The 18,449-nt window shown below is 47.0% G+C and overlaps 1 protein-coding gene across 2 annotated transcripts in view; it reads left to right on the top strand.

Annotated features, from left to right (window-relative positions):
• The window catches only part of LOC26534140 (uncharacterized), a 57,065-nt gene that overhangs the window by 20,663 nt on the left and 17,953 nt on the right, over positions 1-18,449 (top strand). Inside the window, exons 2-3 of one of the 2 annotated variants that reach the window (XM_033384931.1) lie at positions 63-236; positions 8,206-8,299. In XM_033384931.1, coding sequence (XP_033240822.1) covers positions 63-236; positions 8,206-8,299 — 268 coding nt within the window. Of the gene's footprint in view, positions 1-62; positions 237-292; positions 635-8,205; positions 8,300-18,449 lie in introns of those variants that run through there. The other variant, XM_033384932.1, reaches the window with a different exon arrangement.

Genomic DNA, 18,449 nt, shown 5'->3' with positions numbered 1-18,449 from the left:
TTTGTTTTTTGTTCTACCGCAAACCAAACTTATTTTTCCCTCTTGTCTCGCTTTCATTACAGCAACAAAAAAATTGTGCATTGTCGAATCAGCTTTGGTTTAAGCTATATATTTAACAACCGATCGGAACCAGCCGTGGTCAGATCATCCACCAGCTCATCCTCAACATCAACCTCAACCTCAACTTCGAGTAAGAAAGCTCGAACCAAGGACCGTTTGAAGAAGGGAAACGAGGGGTAAGTCTTTGGTTTCCCTTGTACTTTTTTTGTTTTAAAAGTTATTTCCGAAAAAGCTAACAATATAATTTGCATTTGGATTGGGTTGTTTGATATGGCATTTGAAATTATGGAAACCATGTTCTAGAATTGTGTTTTAAGAAAGAGTCCAAACAGATCATTCCATGAGATTTGCTGAAGATTGAAGCCCAAAAGAGTTCCCCCCCAGAGTCCTGTTCAATCACCGAATCGTTGTGGATCACTTTCGATTCGTAGAATCCTTCAAATGGTATACAAAGGTTATAAAGCGTAACCGAGAGACTAGTTTATGGACTGGGAACACGTTGGAAAAACTGTGATAACCTCCAAATGGTGTAATAAATGGAGAGGCCAGGAGTCGGCACTCGATTGAGATGGGAGTTGGGAGTTGGGCGTGGATTGTGGGTCGTACTGCAGGCGGGTTGGGGGCTGGGTTTGCTTTTGGTCGGGGCCACCTATTGGACCACACATACTCGCACTTGTATGTGTTTGTGTTTGTGTACGTGACTATAGTGGGCGACGACGTCATCAGCCAGTAGAAATGGATGGATGGTTGGAGTGACTTTATGTAAGGCCACCCCACACTCCAGCCCGTGAGTCCTTCAGTCTGGGAGTCCAACGAACGCTGCCCTTTAACCTACATATGTATGCACCTGACGGGTGGCCTGGCCTCTCCCCAGCTTCGATCTGTTTTGTGTCTGTAATTTGCTTCTCTTCATCCTTACATAGAGCACTTCGGGGATATACTCGTACTATATTCGTGCAGGTGAATGTAAAAGCCAGAAGGAAGAGTATCCGACTCCTTGATACTTCTCCTATGATTCATTCTTTATAAGCTAATCATCAATCAAAGGAGCTCCCATTAGGTAGATGTTTTGTAGGCAATGATATTCCATCTACTGCTACCTGAAAATATCTGAATATCTGAATCATTCAACTAAGCGGAATCAGTTATAGTTCCAGTATTCCCATTGGCACGGCATTGGGCTCCTTTCGGTGTCCCTAGCGGCGGTGCTGCGGTGCATGGGAGGTGTCCTACCCATTTAGAAGGAGCCCAAAAGCCACCTGAAACCTGAGTGGAGATAATAATGGAAATACAAAAAAAACTCCATAAAAAGCATGCGCTTCTGACTAAAGATTCAGCTCGTTGAAGATTGATTTTTCTCTAGAGTCTAGAGAAATGAGCATGATAAATGCAATATTAATATGTTTCACATGAATTTCTTATATCTGCCTTAAGGGAATGTCCTTATATTGAGTGTTCGTGGGGCAGGCGAGCTATCGGATTCCAAAGAGGATGTCGAGGAGTCCTTCCACCCGGTTTATGCTGGCTTCTTCAGGTCAGAAATATACACAGCAGTCTAGGTCTCCGATAGACTTCCCCTTTCTTACTCATAAATGAGGCCATTTGGAATCTTTAACGGATCAATATGTTTCAATATCTTTAAAATTATCAAAGTGCTGGGGGCTAAGATGATTTTACAGTCGGAAGTCGGAGATTCCAAATTTTATAGAAAAAACAGTAAATACTGCTTGGAATACTGCTTGTTTTTAGCCTAACGGCAATTTGCCAGTCACGGATCTAACATGAGTGCGAATTGTGGGCTGTGATTGATTGAATATACCATATATATGAGTATGTAAGTGTGTATGTATCTTTGAAATGCATTCTTGACCCGTCTATGGTGTATATCAAGATGATTTTGACCTTTTTATTGATGTGTACCGTTTTGGAAGAGATAACCGTTTGGCCAGACATTCGCAATCAATATTTTGCCGCGCTCCATGCGACCATGCCCATGCCCATGCCCATGCTTTTGCGCACATTACGCCATCGCCGAATGCATCAGCAACTGCAGCGACGGCGACTGAAGTATCTTCATGTTCATCGTGCCATCGCCGCTGACGTCGACGTCGACGTCGACATCGACATCGGCATCGGCGTCGTCGCCATATGGAAGCCACTGCAAACAAACATGAAAGCGATATTGTGGAAGGGGGATCGGGGCTTGGGGGGGATGGCTGGTCGAGGCATAGGCAGTCACAGCGGCAGCAGTGAAACATGTGTTCCCCGTCAGTCAGGCAGCTTTGCTTATATTTACATTTCAAAGCTCATTGCTGCCTGCGTCGCTGTTGGCGCCGAAGTCGACTGCAGCGTCGCCTTCTAGATGCAGCGACGACGCTGGCGCTGAGGACGCAACAGTGGGGCCTAGGACCGAGTCTCGAGAGTTCATAAGTATTTTGTAAATAGGAAAACTAGTTTGACAATAATTTCAGTCAAGAAAATTAACGAAATCTCTTAATATGCATAATCTGGTTTTAATAGTATCATTTATGAATCGTATTGCTCGTAGTGAAGCACCTTGTAAGCGCAGCACCCTGTTTGAGAACTCGTTATTAGGTTTGAGAGCTGTGCAAGCATATGCCATTTGAATTTTGAAAATATGTTCATCACTTCAGGAGATACGCTTTTCACAAGCTAAAAAGTCAGTGGGCCCCACTGTGCGCCGCATCGCAGACGCGCGCAGACGAAAGCGAAAGGCCATTGTCCGGAATTTTGTTGACCTACTAAGGCAGAATGTAAAGTACGAGGTGCTGCTCGCTACACTGTCATTGCCGTTGCCGAAGCGACGCCCGAACCACGCACAGTGGGTCGTTCTTCAAAAACACGCTGCAAAAATCAACTTGTGACATGCCGATACTTTACAACTAAGAATTGATAAGGGTAATTAATGCACAAGATTTAATTATTGTAGGACATTGTAGTAAATCTACTTTTGGAGCTACTTTAGCTATATTTTTCATAGACCTAAAAACATTTGGTATAACTTCGACCCGCCCTCAGCACAGTTCAAAAAGTTTCTTGCTGTTTTCACTTCCATTTACTTGGAAGTAAACATTAAAAAAGTAAGGGAGTTTTGCGGTACAAAAGGCTATGATTTTCGGAAGGCGTTTTGAGTAAGCGACCCACTGTGCGAAGTATGTACGAGCGCTGAGCGAGAAGCTTTCGCAGTGTTGAAAGCTCGCTGCTGCCAGTAGAGTGTTTTGGGCATTGCGCGGGTTGGTGCGGGGAGGTGCGCGGCGGGGAGATCAGCCTTAGCTAGGAAAGTTCGTCGCTCAATTTTAGACAGACAAAAACATCAACTACTATACGAGTATGAGTATGTAATGGCCTGCATTAACAATATCGCCCAAAATTGAAATAGTAGCAGCAGCAGCGACTGCCGCAGTCGAGAGAGCAAGAGCAAGAGCATGAGCGAGCGAGCTGGCTGCGCAACTTCAAGTCATTCACCTTTTGGCCGCTGCTCTCTCTCTCTCTCTCTCCCGGTGCGCTGCTCTCTCACTCGGCAAATGTTCTCTGCTTGGTTGCTGTTGCTGGAAGTTAAGCTTAAAAACAGTTGCGCTCTCTCTTGGTCTCTGTCTCTTCCGACTGCGCAGCTGACTTAACGCCCACACCGAAAATGGAGCGACACCAGGGACAGGGACAGCGACAGCGACAGAGGAGTGGGCGGGCGGGCACAACCACAATAGAAAACGTTGCAAAGACCCGTCAAACTTTTTGATCCATGATGTGTACGAGAGAGAGCGCAAATGAGTGAGTGATGAATAGTTTTTGTTTTTACTTTCTCCTGGCAAATAGAAACGAAATTACGGCGAGGGCAATTAGAAGAACCAACTGTTTCGGGATAAGGGTATTTGTCCTTGTCGTACACATACATTTGTAAAAGCTCAGTGAATTTTCGGCTTTCATCTTTCTGGCAGAAGGAAAACTTTGGTATGATATATAAATATGTTGACTTAAAACAAAATATTAAAAGCGGTTGCAGGTAGACAGACCACTATTATTTCGCATCTCATTCGAAGAGTGAATGAACTCGTTATTCGTGGTGCATTCGAAGCGGTTCTGTTCGTCATTGCATATTCATAGTTTCATGTGAATGATTCATGAGCTGCATTTAGGCAAACAAACTGCTTCGCTCTCTTCCGCTTCTCTCTCTCACGCTCTTGCTCTCTTTCCCTCTTTCCCTCTCTTTGCGCTTTCGGCTATGCTCGGTTGCACGGAAAGTTCAATTTATGTGCAGCCCCCTCGCTATGCTCCGCGTCTGAGGTAACTTTGGCGAGCTTTAACCCAGTTTAAGGTCATTTCGAGTCAAAGACAAACAGCCGCTTGTGCGCGAGAGGTTGAAGGGGATAGAAAGTGCTTGGGGTAACAGTTCATTGCAGTTTGATAAGTGGATAGAATGAGCGCGAAGCAGAGGAGTCACGGGTGTGGTGGGGTATGGTGTGGTGGGGTATGGCCAATGCTGCCATTTGGTCATCGTTTTGTATTTGTCAAGGACTTTTCAAATAACGGAATTACCATTTCCAGAATCGAATCAGGAAGCACAAAGCTGGCAGCTCTTCCTCTCGCTCTCTCTCTCTTTATTGCATTATTTCCAGGGCTGTATTGGGTATAACTGTACCCCCCCCATGGTTGCACTGAAAGAAAGCACACGAAATGTCAACAGATCAGATAGTGTTTCTGTGTTATAAAAGTATGGTTTATTTATATATTTCCTCCTGAAAAAACGTGCGTTTTAATGGTCCCAAATTTCGAATAAAATTCTTAGCATTCTAAGATTCAAGGGAAGATAAGTGGGTTTATAAGTGGAAAGTATATATTTAGGATACTTCAGCCCCAAGTAGGCTTTGAATTTTCTACCAAACTGTCTCAAGGCAGTTTGATTTTCTCGGTACAGCTCGAACACAATCGCTGCGTGCTTCTATCCGCTTGAAATTGATAGTTCTCGATCTTTACTAATCTTAAAGTCATAACACAGGGCCATTTGATTGCAATTTGAAGCAGTTTCCGGAATTGAGAACCCTTGGGCCCATCAAACCAGCTTTTGGTTGTTACTGGTATGTACGAGTCCTGCTTACGAACATTTCTGGTCTTTTGCTGTCATTCGAATGATGAGACTCCCTTTGGAGAGGTGATTCAGCGGTTGAGCACACTTTGAGCAATCACCGAATGAATGACCTATCAAGAAATTACAGCTAAAGCTTTTTTTTATCAGTTCCATTAGCACTTCATATCTCATCAGCACATATCCCTTTTGTTTATATATTTGTTCGTATTTTTTCCGATCAAATGGGAATATTTCCGATCAAATAATGCATTTTATGGAATTTTGGTACATACCTATGTACAATGTACGAAATGTCACGGAATGTACGAATGTAGTGTGCAGATCTGATTTTAAAGGACAAATACTTTGGGGCTCCAGCACGGCGGATAACTTTCACTGTTCATTCGCGTACGTGCGAGTGTGCGAGTGTGCGTGTACGCATTTACATATTTACTGTAAATATTGAAATAAGGTCGCTTTAATCTTGACATTGCCCGTCTGCAGAACCAATGCCGCCGATGACAAAGAAATTAAAACCGAAAGACAGCCCTATCCCTCACACCCGCGTAGCCCCTTACCGCCCCGCAAACCCATATACACACATCCCTCCACCTGCCCCGACCCACCCCTGCCATCGCCCCCCTCTGTACGCTTATCAGCTTGCGTTAACGGCGAATTTTTGTTGCTTTTGCGGTGGTGGCGGCGGCGGCGGCGACGGCGACGCTGTCCGACATCGACAGCGACTTCAGCGGCGCCGTCGACGTCGGCGTCTGTGATAATGAAACTGAAAATTTCATTGCTAATTGCGTTTAATATTTATAATTGACCCAAATAAATTCTGCGATTGGCTTTGCCAAAACAAAACCAAACAAACAAAGAAAGCAGAATCAGAGGCAGAAGCAGAAGCAGGAGGAGAACATGCAAAGCGAGAACAAAATGTGAGAGTGAGTGTGTAGGGGGGGGGGGGGGGGGGAAATGCAGACAGACAGAAGACGAAGCGTGTCTTGGGCCTGGAAGCGTGTCTAGACCGAAAGGGACACACAATTGCAGCGAGAGGACTTGTTGCCGAGGACTCGCTAGACTGTGGCACACCCTGGGAAAAAGAAGATTTGTATAGAAATCGGTAATGTTCGGCCATTAAATAATACGATTAACAGAAAAGTGGCTATTATGTTTTGGTAAATCCTATACCATCGTTTCAAATTGTGGACATCAAAGATGAACAATAAACTGGTATACATCGGGCACATGCGGGTTGTGGGTATTCCTGATATTTGCATACTAAATTCGTAGGGCTGGATCTTACATAATTCCTAGAGACAGAAATGGATTTGGATAAGAATACTCCTTTAAGCGAGAGCTAAAAGCGGCTGCAAAAGGACATTTGAGAAATTCCAGCAACAAAAATGCCATTGGAAATGCATTCCATCATCAGTTGTTGACAGTTTCGCTGATCAACGACTCGATCTCACTTAATCGACTCCGTTACTCCGTACTGCTGTACTGTTACTGCTGCTGCTGTCCGTCCGCAAGTGCAAGCAGCACCACTACATGTGCGCGAGAGGGATAGCGACTCACACACACACACACACACGCGCATAAATATGTACATTTTTTACATTTTGAACATTTGTACATGCTATGTACGTAACTTGAGAGCTGCACGCTCTCACTCTTCCGCTAGACACATTTACAGTTCTGTTCTGCCTGGCAATGCCTCACCCTCGCCCTCGCCCTCGCCCTCGGCCTCTCGTTCGGGCTCTGGCTCTGGCTCGCAGCGAAAGCACCAACGTAAACCAAATCAAAAAAAAAGCGAAAAAAAACTGCCAGCGATGAAGCGGGGGGAGGAGGGGGGAAGAAAGAACAAAAAGTAGGTGAAAGGTCTTCAACCTTTTTGCATGAAAACAAAAATGTTCAAAGGCATGGGAGGGGGTAAAGCATTTGCAGTTCTAGCTGAAAACGGAAAAGAGGGAAGAGAGAGGGAGAGCGAGAGTGAGAAAAGGAACAACAACACAAGCTGCAAGTAAGGCAATAAAATGTGAAGCAAAAGTGATAGAGTGCAGAAGGAAGAGAGGAAGAAAAGGAGGAGCAGGTGGTGGGGGAGGTTGGTGGGCAAGTGACCGACAGACCGACCGAGCGAGCCACTGCATTTAGCTATTTTTAGCTTTACCAGCCACACAAGTACACACACACACACACGCACACACACACAGACGCAAGTGTATGTGTGTGTGCGCACAGGCACAGCCTGGACTTGGACCTATCCCAATGGCCCAGCACTGTGGGGCAGGTTCGGCCGAGCGGCGACAAAACAGATGCGCCAAAGTTTTTATTGCAATGCTTTTGCACTTTTTTTTGCCCTGTTCCATTAAGAGAGAGCTTTTGCACAGACACAAACACACACAGAGAGAGAGAGAGAGAGAGCTTGGGTATGGATGCAGCTCTGTTTCCAACCCGCCCGTTGCTTGTGTTTTTTTTTGCTAATGCTTTTCTTTGCTCAACTTTGTCCCTCACCGCGACCCTCAAAAGCTTTCCTCGCAGCCAGACACAGAGACATTGATTTCGACTGCTGCGCTGACTTGTGGGCCGTGGGTGGGGGGGGAGGGCAGGGGGTGTATGTTGAGGTAGGACCGTGCTAGAGCGTTCTATTGGACGGGATGGGGGATGGTGGATGGGGGAGGCTCTACAGATGAAAAAGCCGGATGAGGAATGCAGAACAAAGTTACAGTGAAAGCACTTTTGGCGGACAGCTGCTTTTCGCGGCATTTTCTCTAGGTCAGCAAAATGCTTTACAACTAAAAGGAACCTCTTTGCGCGGACTTAGACGACAAGTGTCCGCCCAGGCAAGCTTTTACTGTACCAGACAGAGCTGTTAGGTCTCTGGAATTAAAGCTCTTTTGGGGGTCCTTCTACAATCAGATCAGATTTGTATGTTCTTTGGCGTTGAATTGAGTTTGTTTTTTCAGTGTACACTCTAAGCAGTGGTTCCCACTACCGCTACTTTCCCATTTTCGTTACATAATTACTCATCGCCATCGTCTTCTTCTTCCTTCTCGTTGCAGCCATATTCATTCGAGCGAAAAGCCAGACGTCGCCTCCTCCTTGCGGTTGTCGTCGTCAGCATTTTTTGCATCCTCCGCCGCCTTGGTTCACCCGGTAAGTGTCAAGACTTTTCCACCCGCCCAGACCCGTCGCAGATCGGCACAAGTAGTTGCCCCACGGGCCACCATCCCCCCCCCAAGCAGCATCTGCGGTATCCTAACTCGTGGCAAACTTGTTGTTCGGATGCTGGGGAAGCGATGAATACCCTTAGCCAGAAACGGGGTAGTGCATGATGTGCACAAAGATGTTCCGACTTGTGCGGACGATTTTCTGCATAGGATTGTGATTAAGATTCTTTGATTTTGGGTGCCTTGGACCTGTGGGTCCTGTGGATGTTTTCGATCTTTGATTACCAGATTTCTAGCTATAGATCTTTTCCGACTAACATTCTTGGAGGAGGTCGATGTGATGTACAAACTAGAGGAGACTCACAGCTTGAACAATTGATATTTTCATTGTACAAAATTTACAACTGCGACATAGAAAATAGACGAAACTCTGATGTGCGCAAATATATTATCGATTTGAGGCAGAAATCGATTAGATAAATGGGCCTACAGTGGGCATAATTTGTGTGCCAAAATAATGATATACATATTATAAGTACAATATATGTACCTATTTTAAGGTTGTTTGGGATAGTGGGTCGAAATAAAATAATTCCTTTAAGCTAGTTGTGTGTCGAGAGTGCAGCAGCGAAGCGAACCTGGTCACACTTTCAACTGTCCCCGCACAGCTGGTCACACTATCGCTTCCCCATCCATCCAACCATCCAACCATCCAACCATCCATCCATCGACTGCAATGGCAAAACAACTTAAACGTCGACTGCGACTTGACTGCGAAAGGGGTGGGAGTGGTGGGTGTCTAGGAGAGAGGGAAAAAGCAACAACCAGAAAAATCCAAAGCCGAAATAGATGCAATGCAAAAGAAAAAGGAAAAAAATCCCCCCGTGTGTGTGTGTGTGTGTGTGTGTGAGTGAGTGAAAAAACTGTGCCAATGCCCTGACAACGGCACAAGGTGATGATGCAAACTGCAGCCGGCTGCAGTCGCCGTCGCCGTTGCCGTTGCCGTCGCTGTCGTCTCAGTCGCCTCGCCGTCGCTGCAGTCGCTGCAGTCGCAGTCAGTCAGGCAGGCAGGCAGTGACGCCAATTGCCGTGATGAAAGAGCCAGTGGCACAGTAGTCGAAATGTGCAAGGGGGGGTGGGAGGTAGCGGAGGGAGGCGGTGGGTTGCTGCCGCTGGCTGGGGTAACGATGCGTTGGCGAACATGCAATGACGTGCATGACATACATACAAGTATGTGCATATGTATGTATGTATGTATGAAGAAAACGACTAGTGCAAGCAGTTGCATGCCAGAGAGGGACGTGTGTGTGCACCAGGAAGGCCGGGCCATGTCGAGGTCGGGCAGCGGAGGGAGTCGGTATGTGTGGGGGGGGTGGTGGCAAGGGTGAGTGGGGCGGGTGGTAAGGTGGCAGTTGGCCGCTGTTGTTGGTGTACGTGTATGTTGCATGCAAACAAGGAAGTACAACAATTTCATGCTTTGCAATTGAAATTGCAGCCAAAGCCAAAGCGAGCGAGTGGGGGAGCGAAGGGAAGGAAAGGGAAGGGATGTGAAGGGAAGGTGCCTTGCTGTTGGGGCTAATAGCGGTGGATGGACAGACTGGGAAGTGTCCACTGGGAAGTGCCTTTGACTGGCACCACTCCACTCCACTCCACTGCACTGCACTCCACTCCGTGAACCCCAACAGGCCCCACAAAACCCTCACTCCTGCTCCTCCTTCCCGCTCTTTTCTTCGCTGCACACCCACCTCCATTCTCCTCTCCTTCAACATGGACTTATGCAATGGAAAGTGTGGCAAAAAATACAAAAATCGTACGGGCTATTCCTGTACTATTCCTGTGTTTGACTTTGATGCCAAGATGCCAGCTCAAGGGAATAACCCGACGGGACGCTTGAGTCGAGGCACACGTGCATCGACACTAAGATACCCGTTACTCAGTCTCTGTATACCAATATATGTATATACATATCTCTATTAACCCGCTAATCCAAATAGAAATTTGAAATAGAGCTGAAACAGCGTGATACCACACGAGTCTGGACACGAAATCCTGTTGCTTGTAGTCCCTGAGATCTAGGACTGTCGATGCTGATCATTTAATGTAGCCCTGAATACAGGGTATAAAAACGATACAAATTTAGCCTTGGCTGTGTATATATAGTATTTTGTTAGCTTGCTTTTGTCGTCAAGCGATTGTGGCTTTATTCAAATTAACCGAAAATCCAATCCAAGACATATTTTGGAACACCACCAGCGCAAAGCTTGAACTGAAACAGGAAGACACTAACACTATCAAGCTCGTTGACACACGTACCCCCATATGAGAGTATTCACGGGGTGTCAGGGTAAGCGTTTTTGGCAGTAACCTCGAACGTTTAAAAGGATTACTTTGGGTTGGGGTAAGGTGAAAGCCGTAAACCTCATCAGCGCTGCATGCGAGTGCGACTTGAGTTATCCTATCCAACCGGTTTGGATATCTTAACCGATTAACCGATTAACCGATTCAACGATTAGCTTTGACAATAATCAAAGAGTATTCCACTAGAACCCTGCACTGATTGAATCCTCCCTACATATTCACCTGCCTGGTTATAGGGTTATAGGTAACGATTTCAATACTTAAAGTATGCATAGGTTTAATAATAATCGATTCCTTATGAGCAAAGTAAGAGAGAACCCTAGAAGAATTGATTACTCGAATGATTCGAATCAATCTTATCTTATTCGATATACAAGTTTCCCCGCTCCGACTAATAGTGAATCCTGCCGGTCACTAGAGCCGGGCCAAAGGGTATTCTCTGGTCGTGGCAGTGCCTGCCCTGGCCTGCTGCCCCCCCCCCCCCCTCTCCCGCCACCGTTGGCTTGTCTAGTTCATTTTTTTTTTGCACATTTTCCCGTTTTTGTTGTTGCTGTGTGTTTCTGTTTCATGTTGGATTTTCTCATGGTCTGCATTTGTGATTCGATTGGATTCGGTTCGTGGCGGTTCGACTCGTCGCCGCGCCGCGCCTAACCTCGCTCCGACGGCTGCCTCGGGGGGCGGCAATTGCCAACAGCCGCCATTGACTCGTTGACCGAGCGACTCACTAAGACCCTCACACGCCCTGGGCCTGCTGCATTGGTGTAAGCTTTTTGCTGCCGCTGCCTCTGCCGCTGCCGTTGCTTTGTATTGCATTTTTCAGCGAAATCGAAAGTTCAATAAACTTTCACGTAATCGCAAGTAAAAAAAAAAACTATGTACATATTAGCCTGCGGGGTTGGAGGACAGCGCACGAGGTGTTTCATACTCTCCTTCGCTCTGCTCGCACTATCCTGCTGGAAGCTGGGACATTCAGAGTCAGTAATAATATTAAATTTCAGCATTCAATGGATAAGTGATCCATTGCGAGCTAAAGCTCTCCCTTGCCACCGTTCCCAAGCTCTCGCTCTCTGAAATGTAACCATGGAAGCTCTTCCTGGCTTTAAGCTCGCCCTCTCTTCCCGCCTTCCCGCCTTCCCTCCTTCGGTCATTAGATCTTCAATGGCTGTGCTGTGGGATAACTGTTCAAGCCGATCCCACTTTCCCACCATCCGTCTCTCTCTCCCTCTCCTTGCGAGCTCTCTTTCGCTCTTGTGCTGGCTGGCAAAGAAAGTGAATGGAAAAAGGGCAAGTACAAAACCAGACAGGCGGACAAAAAAAAAAAGAAATGAAAAGAAATTACATAAAAGTAACAACGAACTCGTTGCGCATGAACAAATCCCGTAACAACAACAGTAACAACCGCATGGAATGTCAATCAAGAGTAATAACAGCAACAGCAACAGCAACAACAATAACAACAACAAATGCAACTCTGCGACAGCAACAGCAACAGCAACAACTCTAGTTAGAAGCAATCAAAGAGGAAGAGACACAGAAACAGAGCGAGAGAGAGAGAGAGACGGAGAGCAGGCGATCACTCACTGAACTTGCATGGGGCTGCTCTGCTTTATGCTCGACACGTTCTGCTCAGCTGCCTAAGCTCGTCGCGCCGTCTCCCTCTGGCTATGGCTTTCACAACACACGATGATTCCCGTTCGCTCGGATGGAGAGACGACTCCACCACTCTCGACACACTACTCCACTCTCCCCACGGCGCGCTCTCTTTCGGCGCTGTGTGACTGAAATTGGGTCAGCCATTGAACCCGTTGCGACGACGCTGCTGCGGCGCTGGCTTCGGTTGGCGTCGATGTCGCTGTCGCTGTCGCTGCCACTGCCGCTGCTGGCGTTCGTTCTGTGTGTGTTCTCTCTGCCCCCCCCCCCCCCCGAGGGGTGGTGGATGGGGGCGGGAGGGGGTCATATGCTGCTGCTGCTTACCGCTTCTCCTGGGGCACCTCTGCCTTTTCTTTTATTTCAGTGCAACTGGGTAAGGACTGGGAGAGGGCTTACCTGAGCAGCGGCAGCAGCATCGGATCCATCATCTCAGCATCTAGCAAACAGCTGCGATCACCTCTCTCCCCCCTCCGCTTGGAGCAATCTTAAGGTTATGGTCATCCGTAATGAGCGTCGCTCGGCTTTGACCCCTGCCCGTGCCCTGTCCCTGCCCCACCAAAAATAGTGTAAGCTAAGCTCCGAAAAAAGAAAGAAAACAACAACAAAATGGAAAAATTTCACTTTCACATCAATTACGACGACTCGCCTCTGTCGGCGTTTTTTTTAGTACTGTACTTGAAAAAACCCCCCAAGTACAGTTATGCACGTACATACGTACGGGAGGCGAAGGGGACGGCAGAAGAGTGGGGCTAGTGTGTCCAAAATTTGATGCGAAATTAGTCACAAAACGAAAAACATGCACACGTACATACATATGGTATATAATGCCCAGAGATGGTACAAAGTTCCGGTACTTATCAGATGATATAGTAGCAATCGAGTACGCATAGGTATTTATACGAATATATACTATATATATCTAATGTATACAACTCTCGTGTCACGGCGTTTGTCTCGCATTCGAGTACGAGCCAAATATTGCATATATCGCTCATCCGAAAGCGCTGATTGGTGCAAACAGAGACACCCCCAGAACCATGGAACCAAGAATGCAGATACAAACCTGTTCCCGAAGTCCATTCGCACATGCTCCCACACCACACAATGTTCTGAATACTGCGGAAAATGGTCTGCCGGGGCAGCTGGTCTTGATCCGTAGGTGTTGTCTGCAAGTCCATCCCAATCGTAGATACTAGGAGCTCCCTGAACTGAAATCCAAGATCCAACTTTCTCGGATGATCCCTGCCATCGAGTGTGGGCATTCGTTTTTGCCGTTTAAGAAACCTGCCTGCAATTGCATGCCACAATTCGTTGGGATACTTTGAAACGCTTTATTTTGTATTTTCGTGGGTTTTTTGTGTCTTTTGTTTTTTTGACCATCGTTCGAAGTCAATGAACGTTTAATGGGCAACAACCATACGCCCTTTTGGCAACGGCAACGGCAACAAAAGCAGCGGCGGTCCGCTAACCAAACTAACCAAAACTGGTAGACAAAAGAAATGTCAAGGGAAATGGTGATTGGCAGTGGTTTGGGTGGAGTCTGGCGTCTATGACTTTGGCTTGGCGGAGGGGTCAACGCAGTCGCACCTGAAGCTCTCAGCATACTCTTTCCAGCTGGGGATCAACGTCAATTTATGATGGCTTTATTTGGGGGAAAGTTCGCCAGGGATTACACGCCATAAACACTGTATTAGAACCAGTTTAGACTGTTTAAAATGTACTCCACTCAAGCTGGTGACAATGGTTGGAAATGACTTGGAAATACCTACACTGATCCGATATACTGCTGAAATTCATAAGATATCGAGGGAACTATTTGGCCAGTGTGCTGGCGTTGTGGTCTTTGCTTCTGGGATGCTGGCTTTGACCCACGGTAAGGGCATTCGAGAGTTTTGCTTTGAGGGGAAACCTACAGTAGGTAAGTCTTTTATGACAGCTGTTTTATGACAGCTTTCCTTTGGTCTGCCTTCACACACACCCGCCACCCGATCACCTTTCCAGATGTGGCGGCGGCTTGTAAATGATGGTTGGAGCCAGGCCCGGCCCGACCCCCCCAATAGCAGAAACAGACACCACAAACCGGTTACAGTTACAGTTCAAACATCTTTTGCATCGTCTCTTATTCGGGGGTCAAACCCAGACATGTGCCTACACTCGCCTCTACGTGTGTGTGTGTGCCTTTGTGTGTGTGTGCGAGTTCAAACATGACTTGCCACACCTTCAAGCTCCACCATCTCTGTCTCTGTCTGCATCTCTTTCCCTCCTGCTTGTCTGCTGCTGCTGCTCTCGCGTCATTCTGTCGCCCTTTATTTTATTTTTTGTTTTTTTGGGTAGCTTAATTTTTGTGCGTTTCTTTTGCTCTTGTTGCTTGTTGTGGCTTGTTGCTGCTTCTCTTTCTCCAGAAAGTAAACTTGAACTTGTCCGTTCACTTTTACTCCACCTCAGTGTGTGTGTGTGTGTGTGTGTGTGAGAGAGTTAATTGGCAGCCTAGCCCTCTCCCCCTCCCCCTCCCCTTATACTACTCTGCTCTTCTCATCTCTTCTGGCCTCATCTTGCAGATGCCTCGGCTTGATTACCCCATGGATGAGACTCTTCTCTGTATTGTATCTGTCTGTGTTATTTTTTTTTTTCGTCGTGTTTTTGGGCCCCTCATCATGGCTGTTGATCATGAAAATTTTCTATTCAAGTTTAGGTGAAATTTAATGCGTCACACCCGAAACGGAAGACAGTATTATTGCCGGCAAAGAGACAGAATGAGAGAGACAGAGAGAGAGCGAGAGGGGTGTTAAGGCCAGTAAGGAAAGTTTTCCATTGCTCCACTCTTTCCTCTAGAAGGGAACCTACGAAAATAGCCTTACCTTCACCAATAATGGTTGAAAAACATTGAAAACCCCATAGGCTTACTCCACAGAAGGGCATTTGTAATCACAGAGGGCTATAACCCGGCAAAGGTCCTGCTACTAGACAGGACTGTTTAGATGCATTTAAGCGCCAACCTCATAAAGAGATGGACGAGCATGCACACGACATGTATATTGTTGCAGCCCTTCTTGGGCTTCACCCCTCGTGCATACAGTAGATTCCAAGATGAACAGCTTCTATTCTCAACCTTAGAATAATTCATATTGATGTATAACTGCTTGTTCTTTTTGTTAAGTCAGTAGTTGTGCTATAGGTATAGGCCTAACTGTGCGAGGACCACCCACGCTGCGAGTCTCTTGCAAAATTCATCAACCTCCGCCCACACAGATGGCCACTCTGGCACATGTGCCTGTGTATATGATTATCACCCACGTGGGGCCACCATTTACATGCGGATGATGTAGGGCTACGGCTAGCAGCACGGCCTCTCCTTTGGGGGCTGCTGCCACCACATGAAGTCTGTATTTGTGGCAATTTCAGTTCTGTTCACTCCCCACCCCTACCCTAGTTAGTTGGCTAACTATCGGCATCAGCCCCAGCCCCAGCCAACCCCACGCCCAGAACTGTCCCTCCGCCCTCTCATCTGGGTCCTGTCTTCCTGTGTCCTCCACCTACGCTCCGCCCAACAAAAACAACAAAAGAATAAGAAGAAGAAGTACAACGCAGTCCAACCCGATCTACTGCACTCCACTCTCAGCCACCCCACCGCATGGCATGCCACTAGCCTTGCCAGTGTGCCACCACCTACCACCCACAGGCCACCACTCCGCGCCGTCCCCCCAGCCCTCTCATGCATGTGGCCAGCGAAAGTTTACTGGGACTATGACCGCTTAGAATGTCTACACAAACACAGGCGCGCATATGTCTATGTATACGTATATGCATCTGTTTGTGTGTGTGTGTGTGTGTGTGTGTGTGTGTGTGCAGGAACCAGTGTCTGGAACTTGAAGCACAATTTGTGTGGCTACATATGGCTGTGTGTGTGTGTGTGTGTGTGTGTGTGTGGCCCCAACGTTTGGATGCCCCATAGAAGTGTCTGCCAGTTGAATGGCAGTGGCAGTTTGCCTCCCTCCCCCAGTCCCCAGTCCCCACCCCCTCCTTTGCCCGCCCACTCTCTCTTGAACCTCTCCCTGTGGCATGTGTGGGGCTCTGTATGCGTGTGCTTATCTCCGAGTCGTTGCCTTGAATGTAGGGCAGTAGTCGGCACTCGACAAATGTTGCTGTTGTTGCAGTCGCTGTTGCAGGCGTCGGCAATGCAGACAGAGGGCAATGCATGCATGCCACTGCAGGCCCCCAGCCAGACCCAGGCAGAGGCATACACCCCACCCCGGCCCACCACACCCCACCACAAAAAAAAACAACAAATAAACAAGCAGCCAGCACACATGGGCATAAGCATACCCGCGCCAGTGCCAGTGCCAGTGCCAGTGCCATCCCTGGCTCCCACCAGCCACCAGCCACCCCACTTCAAACATCATGCATGCATAATGTGCGGCACCTTTTGATACCCTCCCGAAAAACAATGGACGGAATTGAGGATTCCGCCGGCAGTCGAAAAGCTAAACGTCGCCAGACAGTATCTGATCAAAGGATGAAAGGCTCCTTGCATCTGGTAAATGCATATATTTAGATGCTCGGATGCTACCCATTCGTATCGGAGACGAGTGGTGCCATCTCTTCAGCCATGAATTGTATCTGTGGTTCATTTCTGAGCTGCATATCTCTGAGAGCGGTAACCGATATCCCTACTTCAGGCTCGCACTCGTTGTATTTGAGGAGAAACAAGCAGGCTGGACTGGACTGGACACTGCACGTCTCCAGCCTTTGGTGTCCATCAATGGTGGCCGCTCCGTCTAAGTGCGAACTAATAGCATGCATTGTTAGAAATAATAGCATAGATTGCGATTTAATAGAGATTGTGCAAATAATCATGTACGAGTATGTATGTGGCGGTTTGAACTAGGCCGGGTCATGGGAGCCCTAACTGGAATCGGGAATCCTTGTGTCTATACCTATGATATACCTATACCTATGTCTATACCACTCACACGCCTGGCTGTATCTATGCTGGAAAGCAGTGCATTTATTCTTTAGTTACGAGGAACCATACGATACGAGATTTTGTTAGGACAGACCGCGATCTCTCTCAATTTTGCACGCACTTGCTATGGGAGGTGGGAAAAATGTAGAGAGAAAGAGGGGAATCTGTTCCAATGTTGACCTTGTTTTCGAAATATCTATTGGCTATAATAGATTGACTTTTGGGAATAACACAAACTTAACTTCATAATCTTTTGGGGAAAAGATATAGAAGAAAAACATATTTACTTGCACAGTTAATGGCTCTTCTTGCGGTGCACTCGACATGGTTCAAGGGAACCACGCGATAAGTTCAGTTGCACTATTTTTATTTTCCTCTAACATTGAACGAGTGATAGCGAAACGAAAGAACAATGCATAGAGATTACTCGAGGGACAGAAAAACAAACGGGGTAAAAGAGTGCCGGAGCCAGAGATAAAATTGAAGTGCAATGGCGAGCATTCCTATATTCCTATAAATTCTTCAATAAGCCCCACTGTATGTACGCCTGAATGTGCAACAAGAACTGATGTGATTGATGTGACTGGATGGAATGGTTTCCTTTACTTCGTTTGATAGGGGCACAAGTTGTTCTCACTAGTTTCGACTTGTTCTCTGATACGATCCCTAAGGCACCTGCAAGATCAATCAATTCTGGCTCTTCTGTGCAATCAATTGTGTATTTTGTGCTTATCTAGTTGCTCTTTCCCTGCTGGGGCCATCGCCCGGCCCTGTTTGGGCTGAGGTTAAAAATAAAAAATTAATGAAAAAATACTTCGAACTCAATCGAGCCCCATAAATAACGAGGCACCCGAAAGGGCAGGAACTTCTGCGCCCCACGATAGAGGAAGCAGAGGCGCGGACTAAGGCATTGAAGTAGTTCAGTGAACAGTACAGTGGAGCTCTGTCGACACGAACACAATCTGCCCCGCGAATGTTCGCTGATTCGCTGTTATAATTTCCCATAAGAAATGGGAAAAACAGAAGGCAGACACCGAACACACCGGCACTATCTACGGGGAATTCGTCTGCAGCCGTGGACGTCCCTACGAGGGGGCTTCCACTGTAGTTGCGTATAAATAAAGAAAAACGAAGGAAACGAAGAGAAAAGAAGAAAAAGAGTCAT

This window comes from Drosophila pseudoobscura, chromosome X (assembly GCF_009870125.1).
Source record: "Drosophila pseudoobscura strain MV-25-SWS-2005 chromosome X, UCI_Dpse_MV25, whole genome shotgun sequence".
NCBI classification, from domain to species: domain Eukaryota; kingdom Metazoa; phylum Arthropoda; class Insecta; order Diptera; family Drosophilidae; genus Drosophila; species Drosophila pseudoobscura.
This window is presented reverse-complemented; position numbering and strand designations above follow the sequence as displayed.